A 25,391-nucleotide genomic window follows, 5' to 3' on the forward strand; every position below is an offset into this window, starting at 1 on the left:
ACTCACATATTGCGAGAAGAGTTAGTAGTGATAGAAAGAATATTACACCTTTGCTGTGGCCAGAGAAATCACTCGTTCCTTATTTGCATAATGTTCATAAGATTTGCATAAGGCCGGAACTTTTTACTTCAAAAATAAATTGGTAATATATAATAATTTAAATATAATAATTAATAATTAAATAAGTCAAGACGGCGCGCGGCGTCAAGCTCTAATTAATGCTGCTGAGAGAAATTCTGGTTATTAAAAAACATCTTTTGATTATATTTTCCTGTTTAATATTAATTGTTATGTTAAAATTTTCAGTGCAATTAGTTTAGTTACACCTTTTAATTTTTGTTTGATTATGTCTACAAAGACAAATTATAGTACACTGAATTTAAAATGAAGAGCTCAGGGATAAAAGGATGAGGGTCTAAAAAAACAAGTTTTGAGAGATTAGGTTTTTAAGTTTTAAAACTATATATAAAAATAATTAACAGAAAGGGCACTTCAATTTGGTCACTAATTCATGCAGTAACTGCATAACTACTATAAACATAAATTTATTTATCTTTTGATGTCATGAAATCTCAGGCTAAATGGATGAGGGTCCACTAACGTGTCTTAAAATGAAACTAAAAATACAGATAACATAGTCTATATTTTCAAAAGCAATATCATACAGATCTGCTCATGTTGATTACACAAAGCTACATATACAGTAAAAGATTGTTAGTAATGGATACAATGAAAAGCTTTAAGCATGTGGCAGTGCGTCAAAATATGCTTAAGACTTTACAGAGCAAAATTTTTTCAAATGCCGAATATCGTCGTATTTTGCTTTATTTAAAGGTAAAAGTCCACGATACGCTAGCTCTGGTAGGTAAAAAGAGCCTTCTGGTAGTGCAATTTTGTTCCCTCTTAGGCTTGGTAACAATACTTTCTTCATTTAGGCCACTAACAATCTGACCATGTAACATCATTCGAGGGTGATAAGAAACGATGCTTAGTTGCCGTACAGGTCTTGTTTGGAAAGGACAACTTTATGTATATAAAGGAGAAAGAAGCTTAGTCCATTACTTGCGAGAACCAGGAATATTTCCTGGTTCTCGAAAGAAATAACTAATGATGTTGGTTTGGATGTGGAGTTTTCAATAATTTCGTTCCACTCGGAAGGAATTTCAACCACAGATTTTTAATTAATTAAGCCCATGTTCCTGTCACACTTGAGGAACGAGTGGCCTCTGATTGGAAAAACATTGTTATTTTATCAAGAATCTTAGTATAGTGTACAATGTAGGGAAGCATACGAAAAACGGCGTAATTTTTGTTCTGAATGGCGCAGGAATCGCAAAAATTTTAAGCTCTTTTACTTGCAAGTCAAGGTGATTCATCTGGAATCTTATTAGGCTTCGAACAATGCTTTCCTCGCATGTCCAATGATGTTACGCCTGCGGTTTTTAGGCTCTTTTGTAAATTCTGTACTCTTTTGGCCGTGATGCCGTAAATGGATAAAAATGCTTTATAATATACAGGTCTTTCTACTATCTACTTATTTCTTACTACTCTTAACTTGTAAGTATATGAAAATGTGTGAAACTCTGCTTCACCTTTGGGCTTTTTAAGCCTATGGCGCATGGTAGAACAGCATACTATCAGTCTACAAAGATACATTGAATGTTTGTCATGTGATGAGAGCAGATTGAACTTAGAAATAATATCTTGCCTTTCACTTGTTTTTAAAGTACTCAAGTCTCAAACACTTATAGTCTGTTCTTAATTTATGGCTATATAACCTCAATTTTTTCATTACATCTTGCGTGCGTCTACAACCTTTTCTTTTCCTTGAACAGTTTTCAATTGCTGCAGAATATTCGTTGTCAGACATTTTAAACAGCACAGTACTTTAATAATAAAATAACACTAATATACACCAGAATAACATAAAGATGTAAATGAACAGATATATGTAAGTTTACAAAACGTCTGGGCAACAAACAGCACCAATACCAGAGACCTCTGTGGTCAGCAATCTGAACTAGGTGGACTGACATCCTTTTAGCCTGCATATTTAGCACCTTTATTCTTTTAGCCTAGAAGACTTATTTTGCAAAGCTGAATGGTTTGTACACCTTCATGTTTTTTGCTTAGTTAGATCCCATATTAACATATTATCTCCATGTCCATAATGACAAATAATGGACCTTCTTCCTTTTAGCTTTGATCTCTTCAAATGTAATTAATTAGTAAGTATCATAAAAAATAATAGTCTAGAATATTCTGAGGAATTTAAAAATTGAATAACATACAGAGTACTGTATTTGAAACAAGAAAGTTGGTATTGGCCACTGGTATATGACACACCCTGTATGAAATGTTTTTATTGCAAATAATGCGCTATTAAAATATCAATTAACATGTCCGAGAGTTTTTTAAACGCGCCACTATTTATTCATTATCGAATTTATTCCATTTGGCCGTTCCACTCTGGAAATTAATATCTGGTTGTTAATATCGAGATTTTGAGACACAATACCCGCTATTAATTTTTAAAATTTGTATTACAGATGTTAAAAAAATCGAGATCAGTTGAACTGAATTGAATTCTCCAACTCATTCATAATAAATTTTATTTATACTTTACATTGTTCTAGATTTGTACTTACAAATAAATAAAATTTTCGTCATATTTTTTGCATACATTTTTGCAACACTTTTAGAAACAATAACAATAATTTTCCCAGCATAACTGTTAAAAATATTAAAAAATTGTTTATTACTACTATAAATTGCACCAAACGATATCCGGAAACCCATTACTTACACTTTTTGGCAATAAATGGACCACCTTCTTCTACGAGAAACAGACTGATATTTTAGTTATTTGGGGGGGATCGCTTTATTTTTATAGGTATAGAAGGATTTATGCTGCAGTGCAGATAGTATGAAAAATGAATCCGAACACTATATGTACAGTCAATACTTGTCCAGGTAACTTAAGAAACGCTTCGGCAGCTCTATTTTTTGCGTTGATTAACACTATTACTGCCGCGAAATGTTCTTTTGCATCACCCAATGATTACCCCGAAGACTACGGACCGTTTTTGAAAAATGAAGATGAGTTTGATTTTATTGTCGTCGGGTCAGGATCGGGTGGGTCCATCGTGGCGAACCAATTGAGCCAAAATCAGAATTGGAGAATTCTCGTTTTGGAAGCTGGTGGGATTCCGTCCGCTAATAGTGACGTAAGTTGAAAAAAATTACTTTTAATCTTATTTATTTGCTTAAATTAATTTTATAGTTTTTCTGTATTTCAGCTGTTATTTATTAATGTTATTAATACTCTTACGTGTGAGGTCATTGTCGTTCATCCTTCTATTTCCTTAGCGTCTATTTTAACTTCTCCTTTTTCGTTTTAAGTTTCCATTACCTTATTGTTTCTTATTTAACTTAATATGACTTGTTGTTTAGACCCACTTTCGTTTGGCATACTATTTTTTATATGATAATGCTGTCTATCATTTATTATATTGATGATCTATTTCGATACTATCAAACATATTTTAAAATCTATTGAATCATTCACATTTAAAAATATCTGTTGGTAGGTAGTTTATTTTATCAGTGCAGTTTGGAATTTATTTTGACATTGATGAATTTAATTTGGGATTTCTATTTAATTTTCTATATAGAAGTTTAAAATATCTTTCTTCTTCATAATACCTAAAAATAGTTTGAAGCAGTATGGCGACGCTTGTATTAATAAATAAGTTAGTGATAGGATGAAGTGTCGTGGTCCTTAGCTAAATGAACTCATAATAAAATGTATTTAAACTCACTTTATTATTTTTTTGATTTATATGTAGTAACGAGCGTTACCTGAACTTATTTATAAACAATAACATAATACCAACCTACACTAACAGTTATTAAACAATCTTCTAAATATTCCCTACTCCTAATTTTGTACTACTATTTATATATCTACTTATGGTAAACAATCGCGATATTACAGTGTTAGCGACACAGTTCAACTTAAGTTAATGGATATTTGCGGAAAAAGTTGCGGTATCTTTTGCGCGGTCGGCCAATACTTCTTCTGCCGATTGGTGACTTATCTCTTGCTATTTTGATGACAAGGGTCTCCTCCATTCTGCTTATGTGGTTATTCCATCCTTTTTTTCTATTTTCTGTCCATTCATTTATACACTGTACGTTACATTTTCTTCTAATGTCTTCTCTTCTCTTTCGATCTCTCAACGTATTTTCTGTAATTCTTCTCAGTACTCTTATCTCTGCCGTTTCCAGTAGCCTTATTGCGTTGTGGCTGTGTCGGGTCTTGTTTCTGAGGCATATGTCATTATTGGTCTTACAAATTGCGTTGTGGCTGTGTCGGGTCTTGTTTCTGAGGGATATGTCAGTATTGGTCTTACACTGGCTTTATAAATTCTTGTCATTATCTCAGTATTAATGTGTTTGTTTCGCCATATGGTGTTATTAAGGCATCCTGCCAGTCTATTTTCTTTTGTACTTATCTCTCACTTCTTTGTCTCCATAGCGAGACAGTGTAATTCCCAGGTATTTTCAATAGTGATGCCATCAATTTCTATTTTACATCTGGCTGGTTCTTTGCTGACTACTGTTTTAGTTTTCTAAGATGAGATTGTCATATTAAATTCTTTTGTTCTTATGTTAAATCTGTGGATCAGTCTTTGCAGACTATCTTCATCTTGGGCTATCAATATTGCGTCGTCTGCGTAACAGAGTATTTTTCTTTCTTAGTTTTCCATTCTGTATCCTCTTCCTTTGTTAACGCTTTTGATGATTTCATCCATAATCAAATTGAAGAGCATGGGGCTCAATGAATCTCCTTGTCTTATTCTGCTGTCTATTTCTATAGGTTCTGTAAGTTGTCCATCTATTCTGACTTCCATTTTGTTGTTTTGGTAGATGTTTTTGATTATTTTTATAATATTTAGGGGGACTTCTCGATTATACAGAAGATGAACTACATCTTTGAGTCTTACTCTGTCAAACGCTTTCTTTAGGTTACTCAGACACAGTCTGAGTGACCTATTTCTCAGTAATTTGCTTTATAACGAATATTGCGTCTGTACACGATCTTCCACTACGAAAACTCTGTTGTTCATCTGCTAAACTTATCCTCTGATTTATTAGCACTTATAAAATTTTAGTTGTAAGTTTTAGCGTAGTATTTAACAAGTTTATTATACCTCTGTAGTTTTCTGGCTGTATTTTAACTATTACACAGTAAAAAATTTTAAAAAATAAACAATCAATTGTACGCTCTTAACTATAACTCTCAGCTTGTTTTGTTTTTAATAAAAACAAATTTTGTATTAAAATTCATTATTTTATATCATGGGGCTCAATGTCTTTTCATCATGTCAAGAGCGCATGCGCAGCCGCCATGTTGAAACAGCCGCAATTCAATAGTTTCGTACTGTTTTAATAAAAAATGTCTGGTAACGCAGTAATATCTCCACAATTGAACCAATCATTACAAAAATCTTTGATGTTGCCTTACTTATTTATAATTTCGTTGAAGCCCATAATTTTACGTAATTAAAAAGGTGGCTCAAATGTCATGGACATCTACGTGCATAAGAAAAAATAAGTTATCTGATTAAGAGGTGCTTTACTTGTTTACTATAAAAATAATATCTATAAGTTTTTATTGTAATTAATGATGTCAATTGGTATTCATTACATTATTATTATAGTGTATAATCGATAAAATAGATCATTAAATATTTTAAGGCTAAAAATGACAAATTTATGTACAGAATAGTATTTAATAAAAATAAAATTTGTACCAATAAAACACTGAAAACTTAGTTTTCAAAACATCCACAAAATTTAATATAAAATTATATAAATTATATAAAAACCTTTTAGACCATAACATTACAAATCCAATCATTTCATCTGAAATTTTACATATTCTCGAAATTTGCATAAACCAGGACTACTTTGAATTTAATAATCAAATATATACAAATAACAGTGCAGGACTTATAATGGGCAATCCTCTAAGCCCATTGCTATCAGATATTTTTATGGATCATCTAGAGACAAAGATTTTACAACATCCCGTATTTAAACAGTTTTTATATTGGTGAAGATACGTAGACGATGTACTGGTATGTTTTACAGGAACTAACAGGCAAAGTTTGTCTTTGACAAACCCTACAAAATCGAAAGAAGACAGTATAGGGAGACAAACGTTGCAAATGCGTATTGCATATTCACGGATGGCTCCAAAACAGAAGAAGGCTCAGGATGCGGGATATACTCCAGATCACTCAACCTAAGAATAAAGTGGCGTATGGGTAAAAATGCCAGCATAGTTCAGGCTGGTATCTCCCTAGCCGCAAAAGAAATAACCCAAAAAGGTATAGCCGGGAAAACTATAATAATCTGCACAGATAGCAGAAAAGCGCTACTAACCTTGAATAGACCACGTGTCACATCAGGGTTAGTAATAGAGTATCACGAGTTACTTACTCAAGCTTCGGATGGTAATATCATCATCCTGAGGTGGGTTAAGGAAGATGGGCAAGGATGTAGACTTGCCAGGGTAACCCTAAATAACCTTGAAAAGTCAGCATCAAAAAAATACTTGGGATGACCAGGAAAAATATACGCTTGACAGTTCGATTTTTATGTCCTCTGGTGACTTGTCCACCTTCCTAGAAATGGCAGGACAATGAGCTAAGGACAACAGCTCCCTGGGAGGATACACAATGGTCCATTGTGGTCTAAGTGCTGCGGAAATTAACTCGCCCTTCCTACTCTACAGATACAGATAAGACCTGACACAGAGAGGACAAAATAATGCCAGAAACAGAAGAGATGAAAACCCTTAAAAAATCGATGGTCAGACCCTATGGGACAGAGCTAGAAGTACAGATATACGACGTAGAAGCAAGGTAGACAAGGTAGGCAACATCTAGGTCTGGGTAAGAAATAGAAGAGTAGAAATAAACGATCATACAAGCCCAATGGCAACAAATAGAGTAGTAAAGACGGCGAAAGATGGTTCCCCAATAGTAAGACGATCAGTGGGAAGACCACAAAACTGATGGAACGACAATATACTGTAGTCATATTGAAAAACAGACAGTCATAGTCATGTCAGGACAAGAAAGAGGTAAGAGCGAAAGGATCAAGAGGATCAGGAAAGAGCGAAATACAGCTTAAGAGAGGGTTTAGTTGTAACTTAAATCAACAACAAGATCAAATAGCAATGATGATAGCCAGACTTCGAAACGGAGACAGCACGTGAAAAAAAAAAAAGAAACAGTATGGTATTTAACTTAAAAAACGCCACACTTTTATGTACAAAAATTACATAAACTTAAACTAAAAGTTAACTTATTCTATCTCTTGATTGGCAAATTCTATATTATCTCGTTAAGACACCAGACATTTTTTTTAATGGGATTAAACTGCAATTGTTAATAATGAGAATTGCATTTTATACCTGTTTTGATGTTTCGATTTACAATCGGAAATTTTACTTATAAATGTTTATAAATTGGCGCAGTTGACAGTTGACGTCCTTGACGGTTGACTTTACCAATTTTAAACAAATTTTGAAAACGATTTCCGCATTTGAAATCGAAACGTCAAAACAAATATAAAATGTATTACAATCAATTGTGGTTCAATCCCATATAAATACAATATTTACCTTAAACATACCAAAAGAAAACAGTTTCAGAAACTCTCTAGTTAATTGTATTTTAAAAATTCACAGATTCGACCATGGAAGTTGATTTCAAGGCTTCTGCTAAATATCTTTTCAATATCCAGACTAGTCTAGTTATTTTGTTTCTTAGAAATAAAATTAAAAGTGTTAAGTGATTAAAATTAAACGAAAAAAACTAAAGGTCGTAAATATTTTAATACTAATTCATAATTAATAAATAAAACAAATCATGTAGTCTCAATAAAAAATATGAAAAAAACTAAGAAGATCACCATGAGTTTCAATTAATACATGCATTATATTTAGTTAGCCTAGACCATTTATGTTGATAAATAAAATATTGCGTTACCACAGCAACGAAGAATAACTAATTAGAAGTGTCTGTACAGTTTCATGTCTAAAAGCTACACCAGAGTCGCGCAACAATAAAATTTGAAAAAAGGATGGTGACGAAAATGGTGAAAATGTTGAAATTGGAATATCTACCCAATGCCCAAAAAATTATTTGTTTGTAGTGATATATATAATACATTTTTCTATCTTTTCAGCCATCTATTTCGGCAGGCAACGATTTTAAATTCTCGTGCCATCCGTCACGAGAATTTAAAAAATACAAATTTAAATATTTGCAGTCCAAATGTTTCAAACACATATCCCGCTTTCCACGAGAAAAATGTTTTAGTTTTGAGGGTAGTAAAGGTTGTGCTGAACGAGGTAAAGTGTGAGGTAACCTAAGCTATGTGTGTATCACACACCACGCTCTGTTGTAGAAAGCAACAGACTGAGTGTCTGCGTCTGCCGTATTAAAATCATATCAATTTCCATATTCTGTAAACACAAAGAATAAAAAAGAAGTGAAGCGGTACTTGGGTCACTTAGAACAAATAAGTTGGTTAGTATACGAAGATGGTTGCGTTTCGATTTAATCTGAGTCTCTTACCACTCCCTAACACGTGTTTCTGGGTCTACCCGTCATCAGAGAGAGTTTGCAAGAAGACTTAAACCAGTGAATATAAATGAATATATAGTGGAATATAAATATTCCCAGCATCGTTCTTAATGGCTTGATTAAGTGTGAGTATACAATTTACTTTAATTGCTATCGACACATTTAACTTCAAGTTGGTTAGTACTTAAGCACATTCAAAAGGGATTGTTTTGCAAGTATTGCTTTTTTTTAATAAAAAAAAAATGTGGTCACAGTAAAGGGATGACAGCCCAAAGCCTTGCCATGAAACCCTTCGCCAAAGACGGAGCCATAAAAACCTATGAAAAAACATCATACCACATAGAGTGCGTTCAGTTTGACCAGATTTTCTACAAAGTTATTGTAAACCGCAAAAGTCAGTCATTAACCAGATAAGACTCTCAGAGGTCTAAACAGATACAAGAACATAGGCAAAGAATACAACCAATAGTAAAGCCTATAATGTTCTTACGTCGATAAAACATTCCTCTAAGAGGCCGTTGTGATAATGGCCTTCTGCTTCTGGACAAAGATGCTGGACCTAGCAATGAGGGGAATTTCAGGGAATTGCCAAGGCTTAAAATTGCATCAGGAGATGATAGTCTTATACAACACCTATCCACAGCGTCTTCCCGAGCAATATTAGTAGCACCAATCAAAATCAATTGATAACATGTTGTGGTGAAGAAATAATTGAAGAAATATTGAATCAGGTTCAAAGTGCAAAGTGCAAAAATTAACAACATTCGTGAAGACTTTGTCAAGTTCATTAACGCTTACGACAAGATAAAAATAATTATTAAAATCAAGAAAGAAGGGAAGAACAACGCCTGGCAGGAGAAGCCTTGGGAAAAATAGTATTAGACTTGTTGAAAGTATTGCACTTGAATTCGAAGAAATATGTAGGAATCGGTACTGACAGTTAGCGTAATGAGCTCTAAAGCAGTCGGTGCAGTAACAGAAATAAAAAAGATCGCAACAAATACAGTTAGATGTTCTTGCCTTAATCATATTTTAAACAACTCCCTTTTAACTTCTATTAATGTATCGTCCATCATAAACACAGTGGGAGCAATGAAGTCAGTAATATCATTTTTTGACATGTCAGCCAAGAGAAATGAAGTTTTAAAACTGAAACTCTGACAAAATTTAACAAGTTTATGCGAAAGAAGATGGGTTGAGCGCCATGAAAGCGTAATCCAGTTCAGATCTGGCATTTTACATATAATTGAAGCATTTACATCTATCTCAACATAGAAGGATCCCAAGGCTGCTATACTTGCACCAACTTTGCTTAATTCTTTATGCACATCTGAGTTTCAAGTGTCAATGATGTCACTGATTGACATACTAAAATTAACATTGGCACTAAGCCGACTTCCACAAACAAAATCTCTTGATGCTAATCTAGCGACTAAGACTGTTTCCAATACCATGTCAACTTTAAAAGATCTAAACTGCGAAGAAAGTTTTAGTAACCTCTTTACCGAAGATAAAGAATTAGCAGACGAATTGGACGTTGAAGTGAAGTTACTTAGATTTGTGGATGCTTTAGATCTTTAATATCAAGTAATGCCTTGCTTTAGATCCTTACTAATAGGAATACTAATATCTTTGTAAACCTGTTGTACTGCTTTCATATATTTTTTTATTTCTTATTTTTCCATTGCAACTCAGAGCATTGAACGCGGTACACTATCGTCTACCTTTGTCAGATCTATAAAGATTCTATGAGCTGAAAGGTCGTGGGCTTATCTTTACTCAATAACCTGCTTTAGAAAAAATATGATGTCCATACAGGATCGGCCTGCACGAAAGCCATTATGTTCTTCTACATCTGTCATCTCTTTTTCAATTGTATTTGTTATTATTTTTCCTCAGAGTCTTGAGCGTGAATTTATAACACTCATCCCCCTGCAGTGAAATAAAGAATAAAATTTACAGGGAGCGATTTGGTGCTAAGGAATAAAACACGTGACACCATGGATGTTATCAATTACATTTCTTTTAAGAACGAGCATGGCATAATTGAGGCTTGAATGTCATAAGAATTCGTGTAGCCGCTACGGATTCCAATTAAAAATGACTTAACTATTTTTTAGATTCCGGCTCTCTTATTCAGTCTCCAAAGGTCAGAAGAAGACTGGCGATACAAAACTCAACAGACCCAAGGTCCCAAAGGTTCCTGCCTGGGAGGTAACAACAAACAATGCAACTGGCCAAGAGGAAAAATGTTGGGAGGAAGCAGTTCCATAAACGCCATGATCTATATCAAAGCAAATAAGAAGAATTATGATGAGTGGGCTGAATTGGGCAACCCTGGTTGGGATTGGGAAAGCGTCAAAGGTTATTTCACGCAACTGGAGAACGTCCAACCGCCTGACGATAAGATTACGCCTCTGGGTACCAAAGGGTTGCTGCCAATTACGAAAACACGACACAGTTAGTAGATTTATATTTGTTTAGACGTTAAAAGTTAGAACAATTAAACCTAGAGCTAAGATTAATACTATTACAGGCATTAATATTAAACTCAACAGTCTTCCCTATTGAACCGCGTCGATTATCATTGCGTCGAGCCTCCGACATCCTCTTCGATGTCTTCTTCAGGGCTTACGAGGTATCAGTCTCCCGAGCCCCCTGACACTATTACACTGATTACTAACCAATGCATTACTGGTACTGGAAAGGGAGGACGGTTCATTTATACCGTCGATGATGACGTGGTTTGAGTATAGATTGGAGTGGGAGTTAGCGTGGAGATTGGCGCGGGGATTGGTTCCCAAATTTTTCGGACATTAGGATTTTTGACGGGGAGAGCGGGCGATATTTTCTTTATGAGAGGTCTCCAAGTCGAAGGTAACCGTAAGCCATCATCTCTTTTATTGAGATGAACATTTTTCAATTTCTATGGCTTCACGGATAATTCTTGATTTATAGAAGCAGATGGAGGCTATGGTTCTGAAGTTTTCAAAATCAATTTTGTGACCTGTATGCAGATGTTGTTGACCTAGAGCTGAAATTAAGTCGAAATTGCGAACAGAAATGGAATGTTCATAAATCCTATTTTGCATTCTACGATTTGTTTGACCTATGTAAGATCGGGGGCAGTCTGCACAAGAAATTTCATAAATTCCATGCTGTTTATTTGAAATGTTGTCTTTGGTTGCTCGGACAAGATCGTTTGAACTCTCCGCTATGGTTTTTTTGGTCCACGAACTCTTCTGAGGATCTTCCTCTCTATTTCTTAGCTTCTCTTCGTCTTTGTTAGTCAGGCACATTGTCTATGCTGCAGGCCTATGACAGGTCTGATTGCTGTTTTATATATTTTAATTTTGGTGTTTTTACTGATATGCCTCTCTTTTAGTAGTTTGTGGTATTTTCAATATGCTCTATTGCCTGCTTTAATTCTTTTAGTTATCTTTTCACTCCTGTCGTTTTAGCTGTCTATTGTTACTCCTAGATACTTAAATCTCTCTTTTTTTTTGAATATACATTTTAATAATTATAAAATCAGTATGTTTTTCTTGATCTTCAATTTACTTTAATAATTTCTATAATATGTCTCATATATGAAGTAAATGAATGGCATTGATTTACTGTAATATACTTACATTAAACATATTTGCCTTGAATAAAAAAATTGGGATAAATGTTTACGACCTCAATGTAAGATGACTCGTCAGTTATACATTCACTAGTACATTATTGCCGTTAAAATATTTCACATTTTGTAGTAATTAAACATTTTATTTTAATTTTACTATTCGTTGCTAAATTTGAACACATTCAATAACCAAGAATTAAAAATTTTAAGGACAAAATGTTGATTAAAAAAAAGTATATTGACTAAATCTACATTAGATTAAGAAATACGTGTATTTTTAAATAATTAAAGAAAGGTCTTGATCTCTCTTAATTAAATTTCCATAAAAAACAATTTCTTATTTTATTCTATATAGATATATATTCTTTTAGATAGTCCGCTTAGAAAATCCATGAACAAAGGATTCCTTGAACTAGGAGTTCCGATTCTTAGCGAACAAAATCCCGAAAACCCTATAGGAACAGTGGACGCGCCGATCTGTGTTCACAATGGTATCAGAGCAAATAATGGCAGAAAAATCTTGGGTGCTGTCAAAAGCAGAACAAATCTATTTACCAGTCTACATTCCATGGTGCACAAACTCATAATTGATCCAAAAACGAAAGTTGCTAGAGGAGTAGAAGTCAAAGTTGGCAACAGAGTTTTACGTTTACGAGCAAAGAAAGAAGTGATACTTTCAGCAGGAACAATAGGTTCAGTCCAATTACTGATGTTGTCAGGAATTGGTCCAAAACAACATTTGACTGACTTAGGAATAGAAACGATTAAAGATTTACCAGTTGGAAAGAATCTACAAGATCACTTGATGTTCGTTGGATATGAACTTAAGCTAGACTTGAATGCTATCATACCTTTCGATCCAATTGATGGCATCTACGAATATTTTAAACACAAAACTGGACCTTTGAGCAACATTGGCCTAACTAACTACTTGAACTTTGTCAATACACGCAACGATTCTATCTGGCCGAGCATTTCTTACCACAATTTAATCTTAAATCCTAATGATGAGTCTACTTTTTTTACGCTTTTTAGAGCACATAATCTTCCCGATGAAATAATCAAAGAAAAAATAAAAATATGTAAAGACAAACCTTGTCTGGCTCACATGCCAGTGTTATTAACTCCAAAGTCGAGAGGTGAGATACTTTTAAATAGTACCAGCGTGTATGACCATCCTCTTATATACAGTGGTTATTTTACGGATGAAGATGACGAAGATTTGCAAGTATTCCTGGAAGCTATCAGGTGAGTTTCACATGCAGTAGTTTTAATTTAGTTTTAATAAAGTATGTACTGCATAGGTTAGTATATACGCGGTAACATATATTGTAGAACGCTTTAAATTAGGCGATCTTTGATCCCTTCTTCTTTACAACCAACCGGATTCCTGTGCCAAGTATTTTAATTGGGTAGCAGATCGTTAGTAGAGTGTAAAGAGTTGTTGGCTGAAATTTAATTATTTTGAATAGTGATGTAGCAGTTCGTTAATAAAATGTAGAGTGACGTTTGCTGTAGTTTAATAGAATTAAAGCAAGTATGTTACAATGAGTACAAAAATCTATATAAGAAATTCGGCTTTGATGGAAAACTGTTGATACAAGCAACATTTGATTTAACAGAAATTTCACTTTTAACTGTATACAAAAAAGTTCAAAATGAATCTCAATCATCGCAAGAAGACCTATAGACGCTTCACTTATAAAACTATTGAAAACCACAATATACAATTGCTACAGATTTTTACAATGAAATACCTACAATAGAAGTAGTATGAAGAAAGAAACTGGAAACAACTGGTCAGAACAAGGATAGTCAACAGACCTAATATATATCTAACACAAATTACTAAATATTGACAAAAGAGTAGGCGAATTTTCTATCTAGACAAAACTTAATTATGATAACAATGATACAGTTAAGAAAGGATAGACAGATTATTCATATACAGATTTTAATGTCCATACTAAAATTTTTCTATAAGATGCGACTATTAAAAAATGTTTTAATTTTGCTGGAAAATAGCAATAAATTAAAAAAAGGGAAAAAAGGCTTTTTATTCCAGGTTTTTCAACTACTTTCAAATCTCTATAATATAAAACAGTCCACTAAATTTCATTAAAATTAATAGCAATTTAGTATATTTTGTATAATAATTTTGCAATCTATTTTTTTTTAATCAAAATTTTTTAAAATCTTGGACAACAAAAACTAGACCTTATAGAAGTTTGCAAATTTTTTTCGCATATCAAAAGCACTCCACTTATCAAACGTAGGTACTTTATACACTCACCGGCATGAAAAATGAAGCATTTGCATTTTTGAAATAAAAACTTAAAATTTAAATTCTCTTTAAACTTTTATTATTATAATAACGTAAACGAGTGAAGAAAGCATTTGATAGAGTGAGAATTCGGGACGCGATACATTTATTATATGAAATGGGAATATCACTGGATTTAGTAAAAACCATTGAGAATATATATAAAGATAACATAGCTATGGTAAGATGTAAAGGAAAACTATCGCAACCTATCAAATATGAAACTGGCATTAGACAAGGAGATTCGCTGAGCCCATTAATATAATGGATGAAATCATAAAGGAAGTTAAAAAAAGAAGAGGATATAGAATGGGAGAAAAGAAAATAAGGATAATATGCTACGCCGACGACGCCATAATAACAGCCGAAAATGAAGATGACCTACAAAAATTAATTAAAGAATTCGAAGATACGGCGCTCATATACAACATGGAGATCTCAACAGAGAAAACTAAAGCGATAGTGATATCAGCGGAACCGAGAAGATGTAAACTAGTCATAAATAACAAAATAATAGAACAAGTGATGGAAACTGAATACTTGGGAATAAAACTGTCTACGGAAAATTGGAAGAAAAAGTACAAAAACAAGTGAACATGGCAAACAGAGCAGCAGGATGTCTCAACAATACAATCTGGAGAAACAAATACCTCACAACGGAAACGAAAACCTCACAAAGGATATATAAATCAACAATGAGACCGATAATGACGTACACAGCGGAAACAAGAGCAGATACGGCGAAAACACAAAGACTACTGGAAACAACAGAAATGAAAGTCTTACGAAAAATAACAAACCAAACTCTAAGAGACAGAGTAAGAAGTGAGGAAATACGAGCGAGATGTGGTATAGAGGAAATAAACGCGTGGACCAAAAGAAGAAAAGTGGAATGGAATCAACACATCGAAAGAATGACAGAAAATAAAATAGTACGAATAGCAAGAGACAAATCGCCAAATGGAAAAAATCATTGGGACGGCCGAGGAAAAGATGGTCAGACAACGTCAATTGAGGCTAAAAACCGAAGTAAAACAGGCATTTTGCCTATTTATAAAGTAGGAAGAAGAAGAAGAATAACGTAAACATAAAGGAAACAAACTGTTTAAAGTAATTTCTAATAAAACTTAAGTGATTATCCGAAAAAAAAATGCAAATCAGAAATAAAGAATACTATCGTTATCACTTTTAAAAGTGCAAAGATAGCTGTTGGTATTCTATTGTTATTCATTTGATCTTATTAAAGGGAGTAAACTGTTAAGTTGAATCAAGTGTCAAACAGAATTTGAAGTTGAATTGCATTGATTTAATCTCAAGAATAATGGTTGTAAATACCGAAACAGCAGCTGCTATTGGTGCGTTGCTTCAAGACGGAAGAAGTGAGCGATATGTTGCTTAAAAGTTTCAAATATCCAATAGTACTGTGCACCATATTTTTACACGTTTCGTGGCAACCGGAGCTTACACTAGACGACCTGGAACCGGTCCTTAATGAGGAACTAGTGCCCGTGATGATCGCTTCATCCTCTTACAAAGTCTACGAGATCATCGTGCTACGACTGTACAAATTCGAAATCATTCACGTACGTTTGGAATACTAACGTAAGTTAACGAACAATTAGACGAAGGCTTGGAGAGGCAAATTTAAGCCGTTGCAGACCTGCAACAGGCCTACAAATTCTCAGGCGCCATCTAGTTGCGCGGCTTCAGTTTGCCAAAAACTATGCTTATTTTACTGTAACTAATTGGAGGCACTTTTATTTACCGATGAGTCCAGGTTTACCTTGCGGTCTGCAGATGGCAGTGAGACAGTATGGCGAAGATTACATGAGCGATTTGCAGAATTTACCTTCAGTCCTAGGGTAGGCTATCAAGGGAACTCAATTAGGGTGTGGGCTGGAATGTCTCTAGAGGCACGTACAGAATTGTACATCGTTCCGAGAGGCTCCATAACAGCTGCAAAGTACATTGATGAAATTCTTCAAGATTTTGTTTTGCCTTATGCGGTTTTTTTTTGATCCGATGCATGATAATGTCAAACAGTGCGAGGATCACTCAACAGTTTTTAAATAAAGTAAACATTTCTGTAATGGATTGGCCAGCATTGGGTTCAGACGCAAACCCAATCAAACATGTTTGGGACATGCTTGGGCGAAGGATACGATGTCGTGTTCCTGCCCTTTTAACTTTAAATCAGTTACAAGAAGCCCTTTTAGAGGAATGGGAACTTATTCCTCAACATGACATTTTTCATTTGATTTTAGGCATGCCAAGGAGAATTTAGGAAATAATTCGAGCACGTGGAGGAAACATTCATTATTAAAATCAGTTTGTCGGGACATATGATTTAAGTTTTCATTAATTGAGCGTGATTTTTTTACAATATTTACTTACGTTTTTTCCTTAATTTTTAAATTGTTATCTACTGAAACAGTTCTTTGTTCAAAAGTTAAATTTTTATTAGAAATGACTTAAAATAGTTTGTTGCGTCTGTGTTTACGTTATTATAATAATAATAAAAGTTTATATAGAATTAACATTTTAAGATAAAAATGTCCTTTAGAGTTTTTTCGAGTCAATATTTTTGAAGTTATTCGTGACTGAAAATTCACAATTTACACGTTAAAAAAGCCTATTTTTAAATGGTTTTTCGCGAATAACTCCAAACATTTAGATTTTAATCTGTGAGGGAAAAGTGTTTGGAAATAAAATGAAGCTTATAAAACAAAGAAATCTGTTTTTCATTCTTATCTTAAACTTAATACTTTCAAAATTATAGCTGTTCGAAAGCAGAATTTTATTCATCTAATACAAAAATCCAAACATATGCTAATGAATAACCGGAAAACAATAAATTTTTCATGGACACTTATCGAATTTTTTTTTAAGATCTTACAAAAACCTTAGAAATGACCACTTAAAAGTGATACATGTGCATGCAGTGATTTGCATAAACGTTAAGGTAAAGGTCGCGGCATATTATCGTGCACGTATAGTTTCCGGCACGTAGCGTTTCCACTCCAGCAATTGTGCTGCGCGTTCACATTTTCATACATAGAACGTTTCAGTTTGGTTCGGTGAAGATATGAACTCGCTTTTCTCGACAAAAATTATGTGCAATTGCTCTTCTACTTAACGATGAAGAATGAAAAACTGTGTTAAAAAGAAGGTTTGAAGTACATCCAATGGTAAGAGAAAGGAAAAAAGGAATGTGAATACTGGACTTTATACAGAGAATTAATTGATGACGATGAAAAATATTATGGATATTTTAGAATGAATAGGATTCAGTTTAAATATGTTTTAAATTTAATTTTACCTTCAGTTAAAAAACAAAATACTTCATTTAACGAACCCTTACATATCAAACCAAAAAGTATTTTTAAAAAGAAGAGGTATCACTTCCGTACAAAAGTCCTAATTGTTTATCACTTCCGTGATTAATTGCCACAAAGCAATAAAAACACATGCATAAATGACAAAATAGCCTCGAAAATGATTTTTTTAAATACTTTGTATCAAAATCAAACAAATACCTAAATAAACAACGGGGGGAAAACGACGGACATATAATTCACATTATCCTTACCAACCGGTTACGACTCGTTACGTAGCCGTCGGCATCAGTACAATATTGTTTTCGAATATACTGAACGGAAACGTTAGATGTCTGAAACGATACGTTCCGGACAGTGTGAGTTGTTCATATTTAAAACCATTTAAATTATATTTTTCGGAAACTAAACGCTATGTGCTGGAAACGCAACGTGCACGATAATATGCCACGACCTTAAGTCATAAGTAAAACAAACTCACCCCCGCCAAAACCACGATGGTTGAAACGATTCATTGTTTATTTAAAATTTTCTTCATTTCAAAAAAATGAAAATATGTAAAACTTTCTCAAAACATCGATTTTTTTCTACTTGTCTTGCTTATAATTTTAAAACAATTCATTTTGGAGCAAAGAGTAATGAAATAAAATTTTCTATAATACAGCTTGTTAAAAATGTTGTAATTTAATACCCTTGCTGCAAAATAGCAATAATGGCAAAAAAGTGGGCCAAACAAAACTTTTCTTATTCAATGTTTTTCAACCACTTAAATTGCACTTAGAAATGAACTAATAACTAGTAACAAAAAGAGAAATCAAACGATTTCTATCTGGCGAAACCGAATTCAAATTTTGACCACTGTGCTTTCTAAAACTTGCAAAGCAAACAGCTTGATAAATTACTGGGCAAGGGAATCTAAAATTGCATTCCACATGCCGTTCATCATGGTCAAAATTCGTAGTGAATTCAGTTTCTGGTGGCTATACCGTTCTGAGGAGACCTAAAGAGGTCGAAATACGTATAAGCGGCTTGTCGCTGCCCTGTATCGAAACAAAAATCTAATACCGTCATTATGTAATAACTAGTAGTTACGAACTAATTATATTTCGTTGCAGTTGCAAAATTTATGTTCAAACCAACTTCATTACAGGCGGCATCTAACTCAGAAAGCATAGTTCCAATCTCTTTTAAGTTATCTGTTATCAGAACACTGTCGTCCGCAAATCGTAGGTGGGAGAGTATTTCGCCGTCAACATTGATTCCTTTGGCATCCCATTCCAATTTTTTGAAAGCATGTTCCATAACTGCCGCAAAGAGTTTGGGAGATAACGTGTCTCCTTGCCTGATTCCTATTTTGATTTTTATACATTTTGTATCTTTGTGTAGACAAATGACATAGTAACTGAAAAAACAAAATGCATGACCAGCTGTAAAGAACCGATACAACGTAAATTGGAACTTGACTTGACAGTGATAGAACATTAGTTGTAATTGTCTAGGGATAGAGATATTAAGCTCGAGCAACCCTAAAAATATAGTAAGGCTCCAAGCTGCAAAAGCTAATAAAGTAGCAGGCTGTCTAGATAATTTTCTCTCTCTTCAATGGAGCTACAACCCTAATCGAGCATTGACCTCTTCCAAACTATTCTCGCGCCGATTTTCTCCAGGTTCTCACGTCTAGCAAATTTAGCGCGTCCGCTGCCACTTCATCCTCCCACCTTTTCCGTGAGCTTCCTTTTGGTCTTGCGCCCTGCATTTTACTATCTAGGGCTCTTTTTGGCAATTTTTCGGGCGCCATGCTCACTACATCCCATGCACATTGAAGTCTTTGAAATTTAACGAATTCTGAGATCGGTGCTCTTTGAACACTTGGTAGAGTTCATAGTTGTAACTGGATCTCCATCCTCCGCTTTAGTTAATACGTCCAAATATCTTCCTTAGGACAATTTTTTTTTCGATTTTTGTGTCTTATGTCATCACCCATGTCTGGCATTAATAACATACTAGTGGTCTGAGAATAGTTTTGTAGACCCTGATTTTCGATCTCCAGTGTGTGTTTTTGGAGCGGAACACCCGGGCGAGCTAAACATAAGTTTTGTTTCCCTCTACTATTCTTCTTTGAATTTCTGGTTCTTTTGTTCCATATGTGTTTAATGCAACTACCAGATATTCTACAGTTTCAATATCGTCTTCTAATTCAATTGTGCGTCTGTTTCCCACAGCTCTTTCCTGTGTCTTTTGAATATTTATTTCTAGTTATTTCTAGTCAAATTTCAATCTGTATTGATTTATTTGTTAGATTACCCCTTCCTATATTCAGTTTTCTTATCACATATTCAAAAGTCAGGTTGAATAGTATTGCTGCCAGCCCATCTCCTTGTTTTAATTATTTGGCTATTGAAAAGTTTTCAGTGAGCTCATTTAGTAATCTGGCAGTTGCTCTTGACGAGTCCATTGTTGCTTTACTAGTGGGATGTATTTCATGAGATTTGAAAACTATGCAATATTTGATACAACTTTTGCCGATCAATCGAATCTTAGGCCTGTTTGAAATCGATGAATATGTTGTGGACGTCAATGTCATATTCCCACGGTTTGTTTAGAATTTGTTTCACTTTTAATAGCTGATCAGTACTAGATCTTCCTGGTCGGAAACTGGTTATATTCCCCGACCTAAATAACATTATATGGAGAAATAAACATCCCCTAATATTAGTTGAACAAAAGGAATAATGGAAACAAGAGAGATAAAAATACTAAGAAGGATAACCTGCAAACCGTTATACGATGGGGATAGAAGTGAAGACATCCAAAGACAGTGCCAAATAGTTCCAGTTAATACATAGGTACAAAAAAGAAGTATATCTCTCCAATACACAAGAAAGGCACAAAGATGGATCCTAAAAACTATAGAGGGATCGCAGTGATTGCTACTATAGGCCGACTATACTCAAAAGTACTACGAAACCTGATAGAAAATGATATCAAAGACAAACAACCCGAAGAACAAGCGGGATTTAGGGCCGGACGCTCCACTATGGATAATATCTTCACATTAAAAATTGCAATGGAAAAACGAGTGCAGAGAAATAGAGAAACTCATATAGCTTTAATAGATTTGGAAAAAGCATATGACAGTGTACCGATCTCCCAACTATGGATAGAAATGGGTAACTTGAAAATAAACCCAATTCTTATTAACGCCACTCAAAAATATTACGAACAAAACTTTGCGAGAATTAAAATGGGACAAGAAATCACCTCTCCTTTTCAAACAACAAAAGGACTACGACAAGGCTGCTGTCTGTCACCCACCTTATTTAAAATCTATTTGGACAGATCCTTAGTGAAATGGGTAAAAAAATGCAGAAACATGGGAATAACGGTGGAAGAAAACAAGCTATATACACTTTTCTTTGCGGATGACCAGGTAGTAATTGCCGAAGACAGCTACGATCTTAGCTATATGGTAAGAAAACTGCAAGAAGAATATGAGGTGGCAGGTCTAAACATGAATATGACAAAATGTGAATATCTCTCAGTGGGAACAGATGAAATATGTGACCTAGTCTTGGAAGACGACAAAATCAAAGGCGTGCAATCCTGCAAATATTTGGGGGTCATTTTCAACAAGAAGGGAAATAGCGCAGATGAAATCAGGGAAAGAATAAACAAGGGCAGAGCAGCGACCCGTGCCTTAAACTCTCTTCTCTGGCAAAAAACAATTCGACGAGAAACCAAAAAACACATTTACGGTAGTATAGTTCAAAGTATTACACTTTACGGTTCGGAAGTATGGGACGTCACCAAAGCTAATAAAAACAAACTTATGACGACAGAAATGGATTATCTGAGACGAAGCTGCGGTAGATCGAAACTGGAGAGAGTTAGAAACGAACAAATAAGAAACGAAATGAAAATGGAGAGAAATATCAATGATGACATAGAAAGAAAACAATTAATCTGGTTCGGACATGTTAAAAGAATGCCAGAGTACAGATGGCCTAGGAGAGTACTGGAATGGATCCCTCCTGAAAGAAGAAAGAGAGGACGACCACGGAGAAGTTGGCGCAACGATATTGATGAAGCAATGGCGGCAAGAGACTTAGAAGAGGCAACTGCATATGACAGAAAAAGATGGAAATTGGGGGCGGAGAAGCGGCGACAGCCGTAATAAATCCGTTATTATATATACAAAAAAGAAGAATAGAATGGAATAAACGTGTTAATAGAATGGCGCAAAACAGAATAGTGAGAATATCTAGAGATAAGTCGCCAATAGGTCGAAGAAACATTGGACAACCTACAAAATAAATACCGCTTGTATGTCTGTTTGCTCCGTTCGGCTCGCGGAGATAAAAATACGACCGAGGCGATTTTCCGTACCTGTCGTAAGAGGCGACAATTGGGAAGGAATGAAGAGGTAGAAAGTCGTCGCTCGAGGTGTCCGGTTTGTAGGGTTCTAGAAACGCACGCAAGGCGCTTCGGCGTTACTGTCACCGGTCGTACTCGTATGCCGAAAGGCCAGGAAGACCAGGGTCCTGCCCGTATTTATTATTGAAGGGAACAGGAATTTTTTTCAATGTATGTCTGTTTAAAAGTTACCGAAGACTGAACCGGCATTATGCATATTAAGTAAAAAGAAGAAGAAGATATGTGTGAAGCATTCACACGCTAAATAAAATAATGAATAAACTTTCGCCGTATTCTCTTCTTCGATTTCTCGTATTTAGATGTGATAGAAATATAGTTTGGCTTTGAATTCTTGCGTTATCATAGCCTATGACGGATGTTTGTTGTTTAGTCATAATTCGGTATGATTTGGTATATTTGGTCATTTTTATATTTACGTTGCTTTCTCTAAAATTTATATTATTCCTTCTCTAGAAAATTGAACTAAAATCCTAATCTTTACCTATTACAGATTCTCAGACCAGTTGTTCTTCAACACTGAAGCTTTGAAGGTACATAATCCGGAACTAATACGACCTATAGCACCAGCTTGCGATGTATACAAGTATAAATCCGACGACTACTGGAAATGCGTTTTAAGGCACTTTGCCATCACTATTTACCATCCTACCTGTACGTGTACGATGGGTCCTGACGAAAAAACTGCCGTAGTAGACCCGAGACTGCGAGTTCATGGTATTAAGAACTTGAGAGTGGTTGATGCCAGTATCATGCCTCGCGTAGTTAGCGGGAATACTCATGCGCCGACTATGATGATTGGATTAAAAGCTGCTGATATAATAAAAGAAGACTGGTCGTAGTTGAACTGTAATTTTTTGGACTTTTATGAAATTTACATAATTTATTAATATGATTAGGTGTATATCAGTTTAAATTAAATTCTCTAATCTGACAGTACTTGATAAAAATTCACTTTAACGAAGTATGTGAGTCAACAATATATATAGTATATAAAATATGTATATATAATCTACAATTGATTTTAAGAGATTCACTGTCCTAAAAATGTAACACAAATAATGGGAGTGTATATTCATTAATTTTCGTTAGAACTTTTTATTTGTAAATACTAATTTATAATAGAATAAACAATTAAAATTTTGTTTTATTGAAATAGTTTTATTTGGTTAGTACGTTGCATGTGAATTTATTGTGTTTTTAAGTTACAATCAATATTGGTTATGAGCACGTGTACTTGGTTGTATAGCAATTTCCAGCCACCACCAGTCATATTCGTTTTGCACATTTCGTGTAGCGCAAGGGACAGTAAAAGATTTTAATGCTAAATTTGATTTCTGGCTCACCACACTCAAATTTCACGAGATAAAAATAAAAGTCATTTTCTTCTTGATGCCACTTCCATTTCACCAGATAAGAAAAATCCACTGTCACGTCACTTTAAATCCATTCATATTATTGTTGTTGCTGCCTATTTATAATTAATTTTATATTATGACTTAGTCAAGTATTTTTGAACAGCAATTTCTCCAAGAGTAGGTCTTTTACTTGGAAAAGGTTTTGACACACCATCAGCAGAATGCATATATGAACACAAACATATATTTTCAAAGGCCCTCTATTCACTGTTGCAAAATTTTCATGTTATGTAATGAATGATGAAAGATCGAAATGACATTGTAGTACACTGCTGTTGCCGATTTACACACAAAGATTAATAAATCGTGCTCCTCCCACATTCAGTATCATAAATAAATATACCAAAAAACTAGCAAAACAGTAGCGTCTGGCGTAGCGTGGACGGCTACGAACAGCGTCGACCCAGAGTGGGCGGCTGATACACCAACCCGTCTGGCAAGCGAGGTGTTTTATTGCCAAAAAAACCCTCTTCAGGAAACGTGTCGAATTATGAAACAAACGGAATAGGACCCCAGGTGGGTAGAGTTACTCGGAATCCCACACCGGGAAACCGGTCCGCCTCGAAAATTCTGGGGGAGGCAAATATTCGACAAAAATAAATGTAGGAATGTATAACATCAGATCCATGAACGAAGACACTAAAATCTACGAACTAGAGGAAGAACTGACTAAAATACAGTGGGATATTATCGGCATATCCGAAGTAAGAAGAAAAGGAGAACAAAATATATATATATATATATATATATATATATATATATATATATATATATATATATATATATATATATATATAGTAAACTCTTAAATATTGGCGAAATCTGCAAGAAAGACTCTAATGAGTATCAATTGTTTCGCCGAACGTTTTCGCCAAAGAGAATTAATTTGGCTTCTTCAGGGCTGAAAGAGAATAAATTATAATTAGCTACCATATATTATCTATTAAAACATTATTGATCTTACCGTAACTTAGAATTGTAGAGTTAGAATATTAAAAAACTTTGCTAGTAACATTACTATGTACAAAAAAAGTTTTTTTTTAACGTTGGAAATGTATGGTAGCTTTGAACTTAAAACGCAAAGGTTTACCCAAGGTTAATCGAAAAACCCAATGTAACTACATTTAAAAAGAGGTAATTCTTTGAATTGTCGGCAATAACTAATTTTTGATTGTTAGAAAGTTTAAATGTGAGGTTGCACCATCTCAAATGTAGCATGATTTTGATGATTTTTTTCGACATTGTAAAAAATTTCCTTACGAAAACACTTAATGAATATTTCCGCCTCTACTTCTAACTACTTTTTCACAGCGACGAGGCATACTTAAAATCAAGAGTCGTATTTTGTCTTGATCAATTGCATCGCAAACTTCTCTCACTATACCTTCTATGTCGTCAAGAGAGACAGGTGGTAGTTGTCGGCTCCTAAGTCGGTGATCAATAGTATAAGGAAAATGCATCTTAAAAATTTCTTTCAGGATAACTTCACTATTTTAGGTGTATAGATCTGACTTCTTTTGAAGTAAGGATATACGTCTTATTTGAGAGTTCTTTGACCGAACCGGTGTGGCCCATAAAAATACACGTAATGTA

General features: G+C 34.3%; 2 protein-coding genes across 2 annotated transcripts in view; one reads left to right on the forward strand and one right to left on the reverse strand.

The window, feature by feature from the left end:
• The window catches only part of Flo2 (flotillin-2), a 372,138-nt gene that overhangs the window by 238,949 nt on the left and 107,798 nt on the right, over positions 1-25,391 (reverse strand). The window lies entirely within an intron of this gene.
• LOC140436625 (glucose dehydrogenase [FAD, quinone]-like) lies at positions 2,615-23,319 on the forward strand. Its single transcript, XM_072525613.1, has 4 exons — positions 2,615-3,227; positions 10,787-11,126; positions 12,663-13,539; positions 22,874-23,319. Exons 1-4 carry the CDS (start codon positions 2,934-2,936, stop codon positions 23,220-23,222), a joined length of 1,860 nt encoding a protein of 619 aa, XP_072381714.1. The 5' UTR covers positions 2,615-2,933; the 3' UTR covers positions 23,223-23,319.

This window comes from Diabrotica undecimpunctata, chromosome 3, assembly GCF_040954645.1.
Source record: "Diabrotica undecimpunctata isolate CICGRU chromosome 3, icDiaUnde3, whole genome shotgun sequence".
In the NCBI taxonomy this organism is placed as follows: Eukaryota; Metazoa; Arthropoda; class Insecta; order Coleoptera; family Chrysomelidae; genus Diabrotica; species Diabrotica undecimpunctata.